At 42.1% G+C, this 16895-nt stretch overlaps 2 protein-coding genes across 4 annotated transcripts; one reads left to right on the top strand and one right to left on the bottom strand.

Moving 5' to 3' along the window:
• The first annotated feature begins 713 nt into the window (after positions 1 to 713).
• LOC115689442 (probable 2-oxoglutarate-dependent dioxygenase AOP1) lies at positions 714 to 2377 on the top strand. The gene is made up of 3 exons (XM_030615474.2): positions 714 to 1191; positions 1507 to 1840; positions 1995 to 2377. The coding sequence occupies exons 1-3, from the start codon at positions 806 to 808 to the stop codon at positions 2244 to 2246; spliced, it is 972 nt and encodes a 323-aa protein (XP_030471334.2). The 5' UTR covers positions 714 to 805; the 3' UTR covers positions 2247 to 2377.
• Positions 2378 to 4832: 2455 nt separating this feature from the next.
• On the bottom strand, positions 4833 to 16192 carry LOC115689452 (ABC transporter G family member 32). Of its 3 annotated transcripts, XM_030615487.2 has the most exons (24): positions 15498 to 16187; positions 14530 to 14650; positions 14336 to 14424; positions 14171 to 14255; positions 13685 to 13844; positions 13525 to 13601; positions 13383 to 13436; positions 12430 to 12520; positions 12051 to 12352; positions 11698 to 11979; positions 11163 to 11479; positions 10923 to 11083; positions 10738 to 10841; positions 9762 to 9918; positions 9531 to 9653; positions 9351 to 9442; positions 8932 to 9264; positions 8569 to 8859; positions 7933 to 8016; positions 7659 to 7792; positions 7351 to 7578; positions 6046 to 6217; positions 5701 to 5955; positions 4833 to 5384 (listed from the first exon to the last, which is right to left on the bottom strand). In XM_030615487.2, exons 1-24 carry the CDS (start codon positions 15779 to 15781, stop codon positions 5112 to 5114), a joined length of 4269 nt encoding a protein of 1422 aa, XP_030471347.1. In that variant the 5' UTR covers positions 15782 to 16187; the 3' UTR covers positions 4833 to 5111. The 3 variants fall into 3 exon arrangements, with proteins under 3 accessions (XP_030471347.1, XP_056162197.1, XP_056162198.1); XM_056306222.1 differs by lacking the exons at positions 14530 to 14650; positions 15498 to 16187 and adding an exon at positions 14475 to 14497 and having other exon boundaries at positions 14336 to 14395; XM_056306223.1 differs by lacking the exon at positions 4833 to 5384 and having other exon boundaries at positions 5811 to 5955; positions 6046 to 6282; positions 15498 to 16192.
• Between the last annotated feature and the right edge of the window lie 703 nt (positions 16193 to 16895).

Below are 16895 nucleotides of genomic sequence, written 5' to 3'. Positions count from 1 at the left end.
AATTAATTCAAAAGGAAAAGGGTCAGAAGAAAATTGACGATTATTCTGTCGTTACTGAAGTTTTGCCCCACAAAAGTGGGTGCATGCCCAACTCACCTAATATTTTCTCCTGATTCAGGCCCCCCGCCACCCCCCCCACAGATTCTTCAAGCATCTCTTCTTGCTAGCTCAGACTCGTCTACTTTGATTCCCCGTTTGTCTTTAATGAGCCATTCCCTCATTCGTACACGTACTAGGATTGGCTCGATTTATGCATACCGACATGATCATCGCCATCGAACGTGCCGGCTCTATAACTGGGGCCGCGTGATCGGCGGATACGATGAATTTTAATCTAACATAGACCGAGTCGGGTGTAAGAACTTCTCGTTGAGCATGCACCGAAATTCGCGGGACGCGAGAAATTCCGGTGCAAGACTAGCTCCGCGATAGCCGAGAACGTTTCTTTTAACCAAGGAGAAGAACTGTGGGTACTCGGGACTTACATGGCGGATGTAGAAAACGCTAATCAGTGAAGAATTTGTGCAAAGAAATCATCATTCCATCAGAGCTAATACTGTCTTGGCCCAAAGAGAAAAGAACAAAAATTCGAAAGTGATTCAGTAATGGTTTAATCAAGGAGCAGCATGCGTCATTGATGACGCTGCTAAAGAATTTATATAATCATATGTGTCTATGTAATTGTGTTCGCAGGTATATCGCTCTTATATGTGCACGGAAGCATCGCCACTTCTGAAGCTCGTTGAAAAGGGCCAAGCAACTGAGCATAGCCATTTCGGAAGGAAAAAAACCGACATCTACCGAAATGGCTTCTGATAATCCTACTGAGCATCAGCTTCCGAAAGTAGATTTCTCCGCCTCCGATTTGAGCCCGGGAAGCGTCTCTTGGGACTTGGTCCGTGGTGACGTCGTGGCCGCGCTCGAAGAGTACGGATGCTTCGAGGCGGTGTGCGATCAGCTCTTCGACTGGGAGCTTCACTTGAGCCTCTTTCGAGCCGTGACACAGCTGTTTGAGCTGCCGGAAGAGACTAAGAGAGGTTTCGCAGATGCCAAGAGACCGTACGACGGCTACGTCGCGAACCTCCATTTTGCTCCAGGGTATCAGGCCATGGGGATCGGTGGAGTCCTTGACTCTCCGGCGATTCGGGACTTCACGGATCTCATGTGGCCTGACGGGAATGCGAAGTTCTGGTACTTTTCGACTTCATGATTTTGTTCTTACTCTTCTTGCCACTTTTTCCTACACGCCCTTTGATGCCCTCGAGAGAAGCTCAAGTATAGTTTTGATCTTTCAAGTTGGTCAACTTCGACTTCATTTGAAAATGCAAGGACACTCACAACTACTTTTACTTAGTATTTGTATAAGTATATTTTTCAAATCAAGGGTTCTTTCACCTAAAAAATGGGCACTAACAAATTAAAATACCATTTCACTAGCATAGGACCGAAATTCAGAAATATGTCGACCTAGTTCATCACTAATTCGCTTCGGCTTGATCGACACAGCGAGATTGTGCAGTCCTATTCATCGAAGGAATCAGAACTAGAGAAGATGGTGAAGAGAATGATCCTGGAGGGCTTGCAATTGCCGGTAGAAAAATATCGCGACGATGTCATCGAGAAGACGAGCTATTTCCTCCGGATAATGAAGTACGACGCGCTCGAGGAAGAAGGGACTGAGGAAGTCGGCGGAATCAATCATTGCGACTCGAACTTCATGACCATTCTTCGTCAGGAGGGAGCGGTAAACGGCCTGGAGGTCAAGGCCAAGGATGGCCAGTGGATTAGGGCAACTACTTCAGCTTCCTCCTTCATAGTCATACTGGGAGATGCAATCCATGTGAGTAGATAACACTTCATTTCTCTCTCTCTCTCTCCTCTTCTTTAGTTTCTGCATTGTGAGTAGTTTCCATTCGATCCGCTTGCTGCGAAAACTGGTTGTTTTCCCACAAATGTTACATCAGGTTGAGAAGTTATGACTCTGCTACGTATAGGGATGGTCCAATGGGAGATTGTACAGTCCGGTACACCGGGTGGTGATGACCGGGACTCGAGCAAGGCATTCCCTAGGCCTTTTCTCGACGATCAAAGGCGTGATCCGGTGCCCCGGGGAGCTGGTCGACGAACAGCACCCCTTGCTTTTCAAGCCCTTTGAAGAAATCGATCTCGTGCGACATCATCGCATACTCGAGACCGAAGAAGGTTGGGAGCTTGAGTCGACTCTTAGAGCTCGTTCTCTTTTGTGAGGGAGAAAACTAGTTCTTGGTTTGATTTCTTTTCCTGCTTTCATTGTATGCATGGGAGGTTCGAGATGAAAGATTTCTATATTGTACCGTCAATTTCTGATCAATATCTTTCGAGATTGTGTACGTCATGATATCATCTATATAATTAAAAAGGGTAGTGCTATAATTGTTTTTTGGACCATTTAAGTGCCATGATTTCTAAAAATAAACGTTGACTCAAGTGCCGTAATTTTTAAAAAACGTTTACTCAGGCGCGAAAAATCCAACGTGACATAGCAATTGTAGTAAACGTTTTTAATAAGTTATGGTACCGTATGATCAATCGAAAAGTTATATGACACTTAAGTAATCAGAAGAAAGGTTAAAAAAAAGTTGTGACACTCAAGTAAGCGTTGTACGAAAGTGATGATATTTGCGGGCACTTGCGATGTCATTTTTCCTCATTTCCTCGCATCAACTAGGATAAACTATCTTTTACAAACTAGATGAAAGCAACGAAAACAAAAAAAAATTATTCCAATCAATCTACCACCTGCTAAAGTAATGATTCAACGACGCTTATTTTTTCTTGTTTGATCGAAAAACTTAGTAGAATTTATAGATAGTTTTCGTATATTATCGTATTATCGAAATAGAAAGTCTAATTATACGATCATATCGCCGAAATAAAATTAGCCGGATGGACTCAATTGGTACAAATGCAAAAGGTTTATGACTAAACTGGCCCAATTGAAATGTTTATGACTGAATTGGCACCAATGCAATAAATGTAGGATTTTTTTGGTACTGTCCCCTCAATATTTACGGAGCCAACATTGAAATTATCATTTTTGTAATAACATATTGAAAAATAGGTGGGCCAACTAAATGGAACGAAGGGACGATGGAGTTGTAATCGTGCACCCTTGTGAGTGGAGCTTGGTGGCGTCGTAAAGAGTGAGTGATGCAGAAGTGATGAATACAACTAGTTCGTGGGAGTGGTGTCAGGGCGGTTTGTGTTAAGAGTTTTAAGTTCGAATGAATATACCCTTAGGAGCTTTAAAGGCGGGATTGGCCTCCTGTGCACAAACTGGTCATGAGCTGATACCGCTCTCCTGATGAGGCCATGGCAAACCGAAACCACTTGTTGTGTCTAAAGTGTTCTCCATGTCTCGCTCGAGAGACTGGATGCCCGAGCTTAGCCAGGCATGATACAATCCGATACGAGAATGTTATTCGCCATACTATTTTTTAGGAACAACTATAGAAGGAAGGCTGGCCTTGGGGTCTTCTTGACTTGCTAGGCGTCGCACAGGCTAATTCCACGGCCAGGGAACTACTGGCCCATGACACATACTTCTTGGTGAAAGATATATGTTCGATAGATTAACTTGTAAAAAAATCGATTTACAAAGTTATGCGATGATCTTTGAGTCTTTCAATAAATGAGTTGTTGTTTAAGCACCCAAATGGTATTTATCTCAAGCATTATTTTTACTTCTTCACACCTTCAACAAACTATCGTTTTGTCATCCGTTGCACCCGCTGCCCAGATATTCTGGCTCTGCCACTGCTCCCGGGACTCAGTCCGGCACAATGTGATGACCGCAGTCGAAGGATACAGATGTTTCGAGGCGATGTTCGGTCATCAGTTCGCGACGGAGCTTCAGACAAGCCGCTTTGAAGCCATGGAACAAGTGTTCGGTCTCCCCAAAAGAGACCATGTAACGTCGTGTCGACCCCAAAAGGCCAAGTGCCGGCTTTCTCGAGAAGCAGCTTCATTCCCCGGCTTTCTCAAGCCATGAACATCTCCGGAGTCCTCAGATCTCCGGCGATTCGGGACTTTGCTAATCTCATGTGGCCCGACGAGAACACGGCACTCTGGTACTTTATCCTGGTCAAGTGGTCATGTGCTTGTTACCTAAGCAATTCTACTTGATAGTTGTTGGCCGGTCATTCATTACAGTGTCGCGATTGTTCCCGTGAAGTGAGACTCGGCTGTGTTTTTCATGGAGTAGTATCGGAACTAGAGAGAAGGTGGTGGAGAGAACGATCCTCGAGGGCTTGCGAGTGGATAAACATGGTGACGACTTCATCGAAAGGACGAGTGATCGAGTTAAATCGATACAGTGCCGGGGTCGACTCAACTCTGCTCGCGTACTCAGCGATCAAGTAAAAAGGGCTGGTGCGCGGATCTTTATTGGAACCTATCTCTTATCGGTGTCCTTTTTCCTAAGAAGAAAAGGCTGAGAACTTAGATCTGACATGGATACCGGTTTGTCCATAAGAGAAATTTCAAGGAACGATGACAATGTAACATGAAATACTCTTCTCAAACGTTTGGCTACGTAAGTAGACTCCAGAAATTACCTACCAATAAAGAGAAGTCACGGATTTGACTTGCAATTGCATGAATAAGTCGAATTACGCGTCTGTATTTCCAACGTTAACGGGACAATTGTCTCGACATCTTCAGACACTTGCTCCAGAACAATCGCTTTATTCCGAAGTACTCTGTTCTTTGTACCGACAATTACTCGCTAAATGAACCAAGACGAACAGAAATTGATAGGGAAAATGTTCATGCAAAAACGAGGACAAGAGTAATTGCAGCATTCAGACTAGCAAACACTTATGCCATTGCCTGCAGTACTGACAAAATTTGTGTTACAGAGTGAATTTAGCTGTAATTTTATCGCATAAAACTGTATGTTTAGATGTTGGACTATCTTCAATCTGCATTATCGTATCAAATGAGCTAATTATGAATGCTCAAGTATCATGTTCCTATACATTACAATTTCTGACGCGGAATTGCTATGTTCCTGGATGCAACAACTCCGTAGACCCATGAGCGGCTGCCGACGGCGAAGTTTTATTGTTCTCTCACCTCTTTTGGAAGTTGAAGGATTTTATTGCGTATGCAAAGATGAAGGCGAACAATACGCAGAAACCAACCACCATGATCCCGGCAACACCCACGAAATCATGTCTGTACCCGAAAACATCGTTGAGGAATTGCCTTATTGGTACCCGAGTATAACCGTCCGCTAGCTTCAAAAGTTCATCATCATCGCCGTATTGTGAAACTAAGAGGCCATACAGACTCCAGGCTACTGGGTTTGCCCAATAATACCATCTCCACCAGATGGGAATTCTCTGCAGTATAATGTAAACTGGTTATCGCTAGCATAAAGACTAATGAATAAAAAAGAGTGATGCTTGTATTGGATTATGGTTTTCCTCCGTTTTATATGAGGATGAAAGAGAATAGATATAGTGAGTTTTATCCTCTGGATAGTTAAAACACAACAGAGTAATCAAGAAAGACTTGGAATAGTGGCCAACGAGTGACTTTAGACAACACTGACTAGAGCAACTTCAGGGAGAGCAGCAGGAAAACAGAATGGTGATAAATAACGGGTAGATTTGCGATAGCATGTCAAGAAATTCTTTGTGACAGCCCATTATTTACCTTGTGGGGTATCATGAAGCCACTGAAAAGGTTCCAAAGCATGTAAAAGGGAGCAGCAATAATTGCAGCCACGTTGTGATTAGGTGTCACAGCTGTCGTCATCATCCCGTAGAAAGTGAAGTACATCATGGTAAAATACATAAAGAACAAGTACCAGAGGAACTTCAAAAACGTCCACTGGAAAGTGGCCATGGAATAAAAGACGGTGCAGTAGATAAGCGACTGAGCAAAAACATAGGGGAATTCTATGACGACCTGCAGATATTAAATTTTCGAGCTTAGATAACGTACAAAGTATTCCTGCAAGTCAAAGCTCAACCAGAGGCCTATTGTTAGAAGATGCACCTGAGCGAATGCAAATGACAAAGCTGAGTACATCCCTGCAGCTCTTTCTCTGTATGAAACAAATCTTTCAATAGAAACAACAGGTTGAACAGCAGTGGCGTTGGTAATCCCAATAAACAGGACTGCTGCGTACATGGATCCCATGGCATTAAATAAGTCCTGCTGCGTCTCTCTGTGTCGGAAGAAAACCAGTTAATTTTCACCAACCTACTGAGGGATGCAAATATATCCAGGTGCCTGGATGGAAGCTTCCAAAGTGTCTCGGGAATAAAAAGAGGATATTTGCACTTTTTTTTTTTTCTACCATAACTACAATTCAACAGAAAATGTCACAAAGAATTACATAAAAAAGTTAAATGAACGCTAAAACATCATTCTTCTTTTGTTGTGTTCAATACTGAAAAGGACAAAGCAATAGGCCTCTGGTATTTGTACAGACAATAAGCAGAACTGGATAACAATTTCTCCAATGTACAAGCCCAACAGAGGGAAGTCCACTCCCTCCATCCAACTGGACCCCTTGTCAGGAAACAGATTAGTGTTAGGTCATGTCAAATAGCTCAGTGATTAGTGTTAAGTGTTGCTAAATTCTGATCTTGCAGAAGCACAGATGTAAAGTGTGGTTCATGGTTGCCAGGATCACTCCATGTTTAAGCCATCCAGCATTGTAGTAATAGGTCATAGGCCTATAGTGCTTGGTTTCTCTCCATTACTAGGAAATTAAAAGTATACAGGAAAGAAGGAATGGGATTTTTGTTGATATTACACGTAGTATTCAAAATTGATATGGCAGAAATGCTTCTTCCTAAAAGTAAGCATCACAAATTCTTGCAATTTTAAGAGTATCTTTACTTTAGAAGTGCTTTAAGCCACTCAAGGAAGTGGTGAGAAGGGTTGTATGTTACCAATCAGCTACAGCACTCTTTGGCAAATCTGCAGATGTGCTTCGTTATCATCATTTTTATGGAGGCTCAAAGTAGAGAGAAGCTTGCTAGACAAAATCCTTCTTGCACATGCAAAACACAAATCTTCCACATTGTTTCATGGCCTCATGAGATATCAAGGTAATCAATCGTGAGGCCAACATATATAATAGATTGTGCCTAGCTCTATTGATTCCTTTTTTTTGCTATCTTTTTATTAGAAACTGGCTCTTGTTGATTCGATCTCCTAGAATCTGATGAAAGACTACCTGTTTCTACTAGTAAGCTTGATAACCAGGCTAAAAAAAGTAGCCAAAACAAAGGCAACAATTAGAAATAAGTAACTGTAATTATGGACGAGGTAACACCATCAACCAAGTACCTTTTTGCACCAAATCTCCAACATATGGTCCCAAGCATCAAAGAGATTACCACAGTATAGAAGAAGCGAACTGCAGTGTATTGAGGGTTTCGCCAATATGAAAGATTCTGCTTCCAAAGACAAGCTATAAACTGCTCAAGGTAGGATTGGTTATACTTGGTTGGGAACTTCAGCTCCTTGAAACTATTGGTAGGCTTGCTTAGAGTTTCAACCAGTTCTTTGTTGCGTCTGGATGAAAAAAGCAAATCACCAATTAAAAAGGTTGAAAACATGTGTAAACAGAAAGCATAAGAGCAAAAGATACTAACTGAAATAGATATGATCGCCGGTAAAGTTCTGCAAAGTCCACGTCCAGACGATTTTCTTCAGCTGACGAAGTAACCTCAAGCATCCAAGCAGCAGGGTTATATCCAGCTCTAATCTTTGGCACTCCTTCAACTGCCTGCAGAATACACTGGCAACTGTAAGATGGCCAAGGCAGGGCTTATCTAACAAGCTAAACTTCCCCCAAATAGGAAACAAGCTAAACCAACCTAGTAGAAATCATAAGATCTATGATGCAGAAATATGCACAATCCCCACCTCAAAATACTTGATGAGCTCACAAGATTTGGGGCCAAGAGGACCGGCATATATCAGCTCTCCTCCACGCTTCATAAACAAAAGCTGCAACCAGACAACGGGTAATATTAGTTTTTAGTAGATAAAAGTAAGAGATGCTTTATACTCTCATGAAACAGAAAACATCCTGCTCAGACCTGACGCAAAGTCGGTTATGCTATGAGGATTGTTAAATTTTGACTGTTCAAGAGACATAAAGGGGATGTACTCACAGTAGTCCACCTTAAAATTTTCCTTTTTATTTTTTACTTTAAGTTAGATGACCTGTCTAGACATGCAATCACAATGAATGTATACTCTTTACTCCACGATAAAAGCATGGAACTGTTTCAATGAAAAGTGAAAGACTATTTCAGAGCAGAGTAACAAATAGCATGTTTTAATACTCTGCACTTATAGTTTGAAAAGAGAATAACTCCAAGAGGAAGAAAATCTACTATGCAAATAGAATTAAGGGGGAAATTTCCTAGTTAACCTAATAAACTCAGTTATCTAACAGCAATAATTCCATCAATGCAAGTAGATGGCAACCGAAAAAAAATAAAAGAACTGCCACAGATCATCTCAGGCATAAACTCAAGTCAGCAGGAAGATGACCTCATCAAATGATTCAAAAATGTCTATACTTGGCTGATGGATGGTGCAAACTATTGTTCGGCCAGTATTCACAATGTTCCTGACAGTCCTCATCACAATGGCTGCAGCCCTTGCATCAAGCCCTGAAGTGGGCTCGTCCATAAAAACTATAGAAGGGTTAGCCACCAGTTCAACAGCTATTGTTAATCTTTTCCTTTGCTCCGTGGACAGACCATCAACTCCAGGTAGACCAACCAATGCCCCTGCCAACTGTGTCAGCTCCACAAGCTCCATAACCTCTTCAACAAAAGCCTGCAAAACTCATCTCTTTAGAAAGTCAGTTTTCCAGCACGTCAAATTCATAATATCCGGAAAAGCAATTACCCTCTGTGTCTCCAAGTGAACATCTGCGGGTAATCGGAGCCAAGCAGAGAACAGAAGCGATTCCAGAACAGTTAAGCAGGGGGAGTGGATATCATTCTGCTCACAATAACCAGAAATTCTTGCAAAAGTTTCTTGCCTTTTGGGGTATCCCGATATATGTATGATTCCTTCAATGACACCACCGGTCTTCCTCCCTGCTAAAACATCCATGAGGGTAGTTTTACCAGCACCGCTAACTCCGACCAGTGCTGTCAGCACACCAGGCCTAAACGCTCCAGTGACATTTACAAGTAACTGCAACTTATCTTCCATTATACCCTGTTGCTTTAATTCCTGAAGCATAAAAATCAATTTGAAACATTACCAATCAGTTAAAAGAACATGATAATTGGCATTTGGGGAATGATACTTGAACGAACCAGAGGCACGTCTACAAAGTAATTGACATTGCTGAAAGACATTGAGACGGGTTGAAAAGGAAGAACCATGCCTCTCCGCTTAAAATACTTTCCTGCACAAAATAGTCGGGTTGAAGAATGCATTCACTTCTATAACCATAAGCGGTTAAGAGGAAAGGTCATGGAGTAAGCTCAACAAACCAACTCGTGATCCTGAATGCTGGAGGTACTCTCTTAGCTCAACGGCAACACTTTCACCTTTGCTTCTTTGCTCTCTTTCTTGAAGCTCTTCCTTGGAGACAACGGCTTGCTGCTTTCCTAAAGCTGCATGTGGCAGAAGTTTATGAGTTAGAAATTGATACTGCTGTGTAATAAAAAATGAACAGGAAGCAGCTACACCAGCCAGTTTGCAATAGTGAAGAGATGTCTTACGGTTAAGGTAAGTCAGGAACAATGTGAAAAGGATGTTAAACAAAACTGTGTATCCAAGCAAAGCACCAAGTCCAATCCAATACCAGTAGCTCTTTGGAAAAAGACTGCGTGCTCTCAATAATGCTTCGCCTATTGAAAAATCAGAGTTCCCAGCTCTCTACATATATAAACACGACACTGAAGATATATGAGATTACATGAAAGTAAAAAAGCGAAAACAATGGCTTATTGCAAATTGAATGCATCCACCCAATGTCCCCCACCCCCCAAAACAAAGGACTCAAAGGAAAGAAGATTTGGGCACCTAAATGAGCCTTATGAGCCATTGATTTCATTGACATAAGATCCTCTCTCTCTCTCTCACTGGACAAATCGCAAGTAATTTCACTTTGCTTTCTACTGGGGATATATGTATTTATTTATATTAGTATCCAGCGTAGTGGAATGCAAACAACCCGATAGCGTTAGTGCTCCAGTCATTGCACTGTTAATGATCATGCACATTCATGAAGAAAAAACTGCAAGTCGCATAGGTAACTACGCATAATCTCTAAAACAATGTGTATACTATTTCAAGATAAGTCACACACAGTGACTACTGCTGGCACCTAAGGAAATTTGAGTAAGTAAATATCTACACACTTCTGTTTTTATGGAAGTTTCATATGGTATCGCTGTATCAAGTTCTATTAAATGTGAAGCATGACCAACACCTCTTAGTATTGGAAATTGTTCTTTATAGAACATTAGAGAGTTGCTTTCATCTCATACAGGATTCAGAAGTGCTTAGTGTTTGTTGAATAGATTAAATCACTCATAGTCATCATATCTACTCCGTATCTCCAGGGCAGGTCTCTTAGATTAAGCATCTCCTTTTTTTTGAAGCTCAAATGGATGACATTGCTTATATGTCTTCCCTGATCGTTGTTCAGAAGAGCTCCGAGGCAAGTACACAGGATGAATTTTCTTATCTTACCTTTTCCCAAGAATGCCCGAGAAATTCATTGACAGAAGCTGCATTTTGAGCGTAGGCCAAAGGAGAAATCCAGAAACCCCAGATCCACCAACTTGGTATGCGATCTACAAAATGCAAAGAAGTAAACTGAGTGAAGGGAAAGCAAAAACTTTTGCATAGTAAGTTTTGCAGGATATCAGCCGGACCTCTTGAAATGATGTAGCCTCCAAGAGCCATCACAACCAGCATTGCGAAAGATCCAAAGGTGTTGGCAACTATCATATTTCGACCCAAGGATCCCATGACACGGAAAAGACCGATAGACATCTGGTGCAGAAAGAAGTATAACAAGAATTGTCGGAAAAATCTGCAAAGATGGCATGATTAGACAACGATGCAACTGAAAGTATCTAAACTGAAAATATCTCTCCGATAGAATGGCATACCTAGTAATATCAGGATCATATCCGATTACATAATAGGTAACTGCTACCCAAAATCCAGACTCCATGAGTGAAGTTGGAATACTTAAAACCCAAGAAGGTAATGTGTAAACCCAGCTAGGATAGAAGTGCAAGTCTCTGTGCTTGTAAAGGACTGGAAGCTTTCCAACCAACATAGGAACCTCCGTAAAGCCATTAAAGAGAACAATAACCATAGAAAAGTATAATGCTCCCAGATATAGAGCTCCATCATCGATGGTGTTGTGATGAATTGTCGAACGGAAGAAGACACTCATGGTGATAAGTGCAACTAAAAGAAGCTGAAAAAGTAGAAACAAAACGATGAATTAGCAATTTGACCTGATACGTCCTTTTATAAATCAGCAAACAAGAATGCAAATGTGTTTTCTCCAAGGATTTATTTAGTTCATGCTTCAAGCTACGAGCCGCTTTGGAGCTCCCACAGCTACAATGGTAAATGTGAGATGGAAACAGGGTTCTCTTAGAAGCCGAATGCTCGACAATTAAAGAATGGTACCTGGATAAATTTGAATACATATATAAACGAGTTCCGTTTCATCAGAAGCATCTGCCAGTCAAAGCTGGTTTTGAGAAGTTCTTTCTTGCTAGCACCATAGCGAGCGGTTGCCAAGGCTGCTGGATGATTATAATGTCTGTCAAAAGGAACATTCAGTTCCTGTGACAAGCTTTTTCCAGCAGAATACAGTCGAAAAGCTTCTGCAAATTTTCCCACAGGTATATATCGGTATGGGCAAAATGGTTCAGACCAATACTGCTCTTGGTCCTTCTTTGAGGTCACCTGCACACAAGAACTTGATGACCGATTGAAGACAACTAAGCAGACATCAGGTCGAGAGATCAGCTACTTACTTCTTGCAAGAAATCCGCCACATTCTTCCTTTCAGGACAACTGAACCCCATAGATTTGAAAAAGTCAAGAACATCGCTGCGGGGTCCTTGATACACTATCTGGCCCTCACATAAAAGAATGATATCATCAAATAACTCGTATGTTTCTGGAGCAGGTTGAAGCAGCGATATCATGGTGGTGCCATCAAGAGCTTCGGTGGAATGCCGAAGATACTTAATTATTTGATAAGTGGTTGAACTGTCAAGACCATTGGATATTTCATCCATGAGCAGAACCCTAGCGGGACCAACAAGTAATTCACCTGGAAATCATAAACATCAAAATTAGCCAAAGTTGAGATAACCTTTACTTGACAACGACAGGAAACAACAGTGAAACCTGTTGTAAGCCGCTTCTTCTGGCCCCCAGAAATCCCCTTCAGCATTTCATCTCCGACCAGAGTATCAGCACATATGTCCAACCCTAAAATCTTTGTCAGATAAATCTTAGTCCCGGAGCACTATAGTTCTTACGTATTTCAAGAAACACAAACATGCCACCCCACTCTAGAGGGCCTAATATCGCAAAAAGGAATTGGTGAAATTCCAATCGCTAAAATTAAGTGAAAGTTTCAGTATGTCTAGTGAAGTTGCCAAATGTGAATAAATACATTACATTTTTCTCTCCGCGCAATTATCATCTTAAATATAAAGACGCACTTCTCATGTCACAGTCAATTTATATGATCCAAGCTAGAAATAGACAAGTTTGCCATCTGCACTCTTTAGAAATAAACGTACTTGAACAACGTCTGAAAGATGAACCTAGCTATTAACATTAACATCGATTAGATTTGAAGTTGTTAAAAGTTTGACAAGAGATCGCTTTTGTGACTAAGCAATGTAGTAAAAGACCGAAAGCGTAAGACTAGGACTCAACTAAAATCTGCTTCAAGATGTAGATTATCAGCCTCCAATATTTAGCTTGTGGCGAGAAGCTTAAAAAACCTAGTAACACTTGCTTGGAAAAAGGATCAGAAATCATGGATTGAATCTGTCCTTCTACGTTTCTACGAAACTCATGTTTCCTCATTTGATTTTCCATAGCTGTGAACCAGCACACGCTTAAAATGACACAAGCCTGCATCAATTAAAAAAATCTACCATGAAGAGTTTTAAGTTAAGTTACACAACAGTGTAGACGTAAAAACAATGCAACAAAAGAATTACTTCTCACGGAAAAAAGGGAAAAAGAAAAAGAAAAATACTGATGAATATTTTCTTTCTGTTCCCTTTTTTTAGATAGAAAACCGAACTACTAAAACCGCAAGGAAAGGGACATGCAGAGGATACCTTCATGATGTACTCCACCACAAGGCTAGTCTCTTGTCCTCCAAGCGCAAGTGACTAGAGAAACAAATTATTAGTTGGTCAACCATCAATGACAGTAATAGCTTTCCCAGGTGAGAAAGTAAAACCACATCCAAAAGATTACCTTCATGAATATATCAAGATCCTCATCAGGTTTGATCCCGGCAATCTTCTCTCTTCGTGAAAGCTCTAGTAACATATCTGCGACAGTAGTTGCAGTTTTCCGAGCAGTGAGTACAGTCGCACACAAATGCACTACGTCACAAAACAATTTCAGTGCTTACCATATTTGAAGCCAACACCTTGACAGCGACCCGCAAACTCAAGAGTTTCTCTCACAGTCATCTCAGCCACATGCCAGTCTTGTTGACTTACATAAGCAGATGTTCTCTGAGGAACAAACTCGTGTAGGCCATGCCCATTATATGTAATTTCTCCTGACACCTTCGGATCATTAAAGAGAGAATCATTTTGTCAAGATAAAGTCAGTAATTGATCTGAGCAATCCACAACATTCAATTGATATCCTTCCCTAAGCTCCAATTGGGATAGCTACTTTAATATGAACACATTGAGAGGGATATTAATGCACATCCATCTTGAAGTATTTTGGCCGTTTTAAATGACTTTAAGCAGAGTCAGTCTACCCACTTATGTGATTCTCCAGTTTAATTAACAACAACACTTACAAAGAGGCAGCCAACGGGTGGCAGTACATAATAGAGCTTGTAGGCTTCTCAAAGATTCCCAACTGAAGATCTAACAGATACCTGTAAATCTTTTTTGAGACGGCCTGCAAGTGCCAAGAGTAATGTCGTTTTTCCGGAGCTTGGAGGACCCAGTAGAAGCGTTAATCTGCAGAGCAACACCCGATGACATCCTTTTCAATCTTAAAGACTAAAAATTTGACGCCTGATTGAAATCGCGAGATGTACCTGGAGGGCCTTAGTATGCCACTGATGTTGTGTAAAATTGTGAGCTTGCTTCTCTTGCCCCTGTAAATCCGCAACCGCCTTAACAGAGCCTAAATGACAGCCAAATCGAGTCATTTAAATCTGAAGCCCCAACACTGACCAGTCCATGGATTTATTTCATAGGAGTTTTCCTTTGAATTGTGTTCACTATATACCTCGGTCATGTTGCACATGAAATTGGGGAGAGTAGGTAGAGCTCTGCTTCCGGTGTGGACAAATGATTCGATCGTCAAATCCTGAAAGCGAACCTCAATCTTCGGAAATTCCAAATCTACTCTATAGACAAAATTAGAAGCAAACAGTTAGCACATTGAATAACTAAAATAGTAGAACACAACATGACTGCAATCAAGCGCAAAGAGCATGTCCCCTGAATAAAAAGTACAGATATACCAGATTTTTGTGCAGGAACTATGTAATCATAACAACAGAAATCTTCTATTTATAGTTGGAAACTCCAAATTTAGCTACATTCACCGAACGTAAGACTGTCCACAGACTAGTCTCACGTTGGCATAATGCTTCAGGATTATAAGTCCCAAAACATTTGAAAACAGAGCAATGCATCTATCCATCTGTTAGCAGAGAAAGCATATAAATCCACACAAAACGCAGAAGAAAAGCCTCGTAAATCTTCCGTTTCCGCTACTTTTGAAGCGGAAACGCTAATAGAAGACTCTGTTTCGCTTGCGAATAACTGGTTTCTCCCATTTGGGTCTCTCATGACTCACGCTCCCCAGCAAATGCCCTGTTTCCTATCTCATCATTCAGTGTTTCCATATACGAAAACCTCAAAGCATGTTTCATCTACTTCTACCGTTCTGCAAGTTATGGGATAAGGCAATGACTCCGACAGAATCTCCCCAAAAGCTCAACCACACAGAGAAGTCACTAATTCAGTAGCGTCTACGATTCAGAGTTTCCTGAACCCAAAAAAACGGTCGTCGCTTCTCGGGCCGCTATTTTCCCGCCGGTAGCGAAAAAGAAGAATAGAAAGCGGAATTTTCACGCTCGAACTAAAAAACTTGCTCTTCTCGTTGCACCGTATCGACGGGATTCACCTATCATACTGAAGACCGATGCTACTAAACGTTAAGTAGGGAGTGTGTTTTAGCATCTTTACGCTTCGAAGCGGCGCCGCATCTGCTCGAAGAACCGCTCGGGGTCGTGATCGACGGCGCTGACGAGGCGGTCGAGGAGCAGCCTCTGCTCCCGCGCCTGGAGCTCCCGGAGGCCGACCTCCTTGGACCCGCCGCCGAGGTCCCGGAAGATGCCGCGCCGGACGCGGGCGTAGGTCGGGAGCCGCTCGAGGGCGGCCCACCGGAGCGCCTCCTCGTCGCCGCCGCCGTCGCCGTCCCGGGAGGAGGAGGCGGAGCGGGCGAAGACGTTCTCCTCGGAGTTCCACATTTCCCTTCAGGCGGTTCGCGAGATCTGGTGGGAGCAACGGACGCCCGGAGATTGCATAACAAAGGACGCGGAGATGAGGCGCACGAGCACAGAGAGAGAGAGAGATAGAGAGAAGGAGGGAGCAGTTATAAGAGGGAGTGGGGGAGGGGGGAAGACTTTAAGCGCCAACTAATTTCGAGTGCAGAGTTTGGTGGCCGAGCTCTGCTGCGCATTAATGGCGGTTCTCTCTCTCTCTCTCTCTCTCTTCCCTCTCTCTTCTCTCTTCCCTCTTCTCTCTCTTCTGTGTCGCTGCGAGCTCTGCTGCGTTCTTGCGTTCGCATTCATTCGGTCACAGCGACAGCGTCTCCTTCACTGTTCCTTCGCCATCCTCATCCTCTCTCTCTCTCTCTCTCTCTCTCTCTCTCTAAGTCTCTGTGACTGATATGGAGAAAATGTTGTTTGCAGAGCAGGGGAGGGGGCAAGCTCCATTTAATGGCCGCGGGGCGGGAAAGACGAGCTTGGCGATGCCTTCGTGCCCACACCCCCCACGCGCGCGAGTGTGGCGGTATTCCACACCGCCCTCGACTTTTTGGGGGTTAATACCTTGAAAACCCCATATTGGTACGTCTGTAATTTCTGTTAAATTTTACTGTCGAATTACTCAGCTGGATGACACGTGATAATTGACAAGTATACTACTTTAAGATTTTACCCTCCGTTTGTCACAGATGCACTAATTTATAATTTTTCATGGTATTAATCTAATTTAACAATTGGTTAATTTGTCACAAGTGTATCAGTTTGAGATTTTTGATAGTCAAAAAATTAGTTTGGGATAAATTTATCATATGTGTACTACTTTGGGAGTTTTTCGTGGTATTAATCTTTACTTAAATCAATGGTGTATCACATGGCTCGTGCGGAAAAAACCTTAACCAATTTTTATGCGAGGACAAATTATTCAGAAAATGACGGGCAAACGATATAATGCCAACTTGACCTCTTTTGTCATGGTGGTTTTATACAAAAAAAGAGAACTAAAAAGCTTGTATTTTCTAAATGGTTTTACTCCACCATATTGCATCAGAAAGTTGTATCGCTCTACAATCGATTGTCATAATCTACTAAGGGTGAG

Source organism: Syzygium oleosum, unplaced genomic scaffold, assembly GCF_021117445.2.
Source record: "Syzygium oleosum isolate NSW1041296 unplaced genomic scaffold, Sole_v2.1 Sole_v2.42, whole genome shotgun sequence".
NCBI lineage: Eukaryota > Viridiplantae > Streptophyta > Magnoliopsida > Myrtales > Myrtaceae > Syzygium > Syzygium oleosum.
The sequence above is the reverse complement of the archived record's forward strand: the minus strand, read 5'-3'. Positions and strand labels throughout refer to the sequence as shown.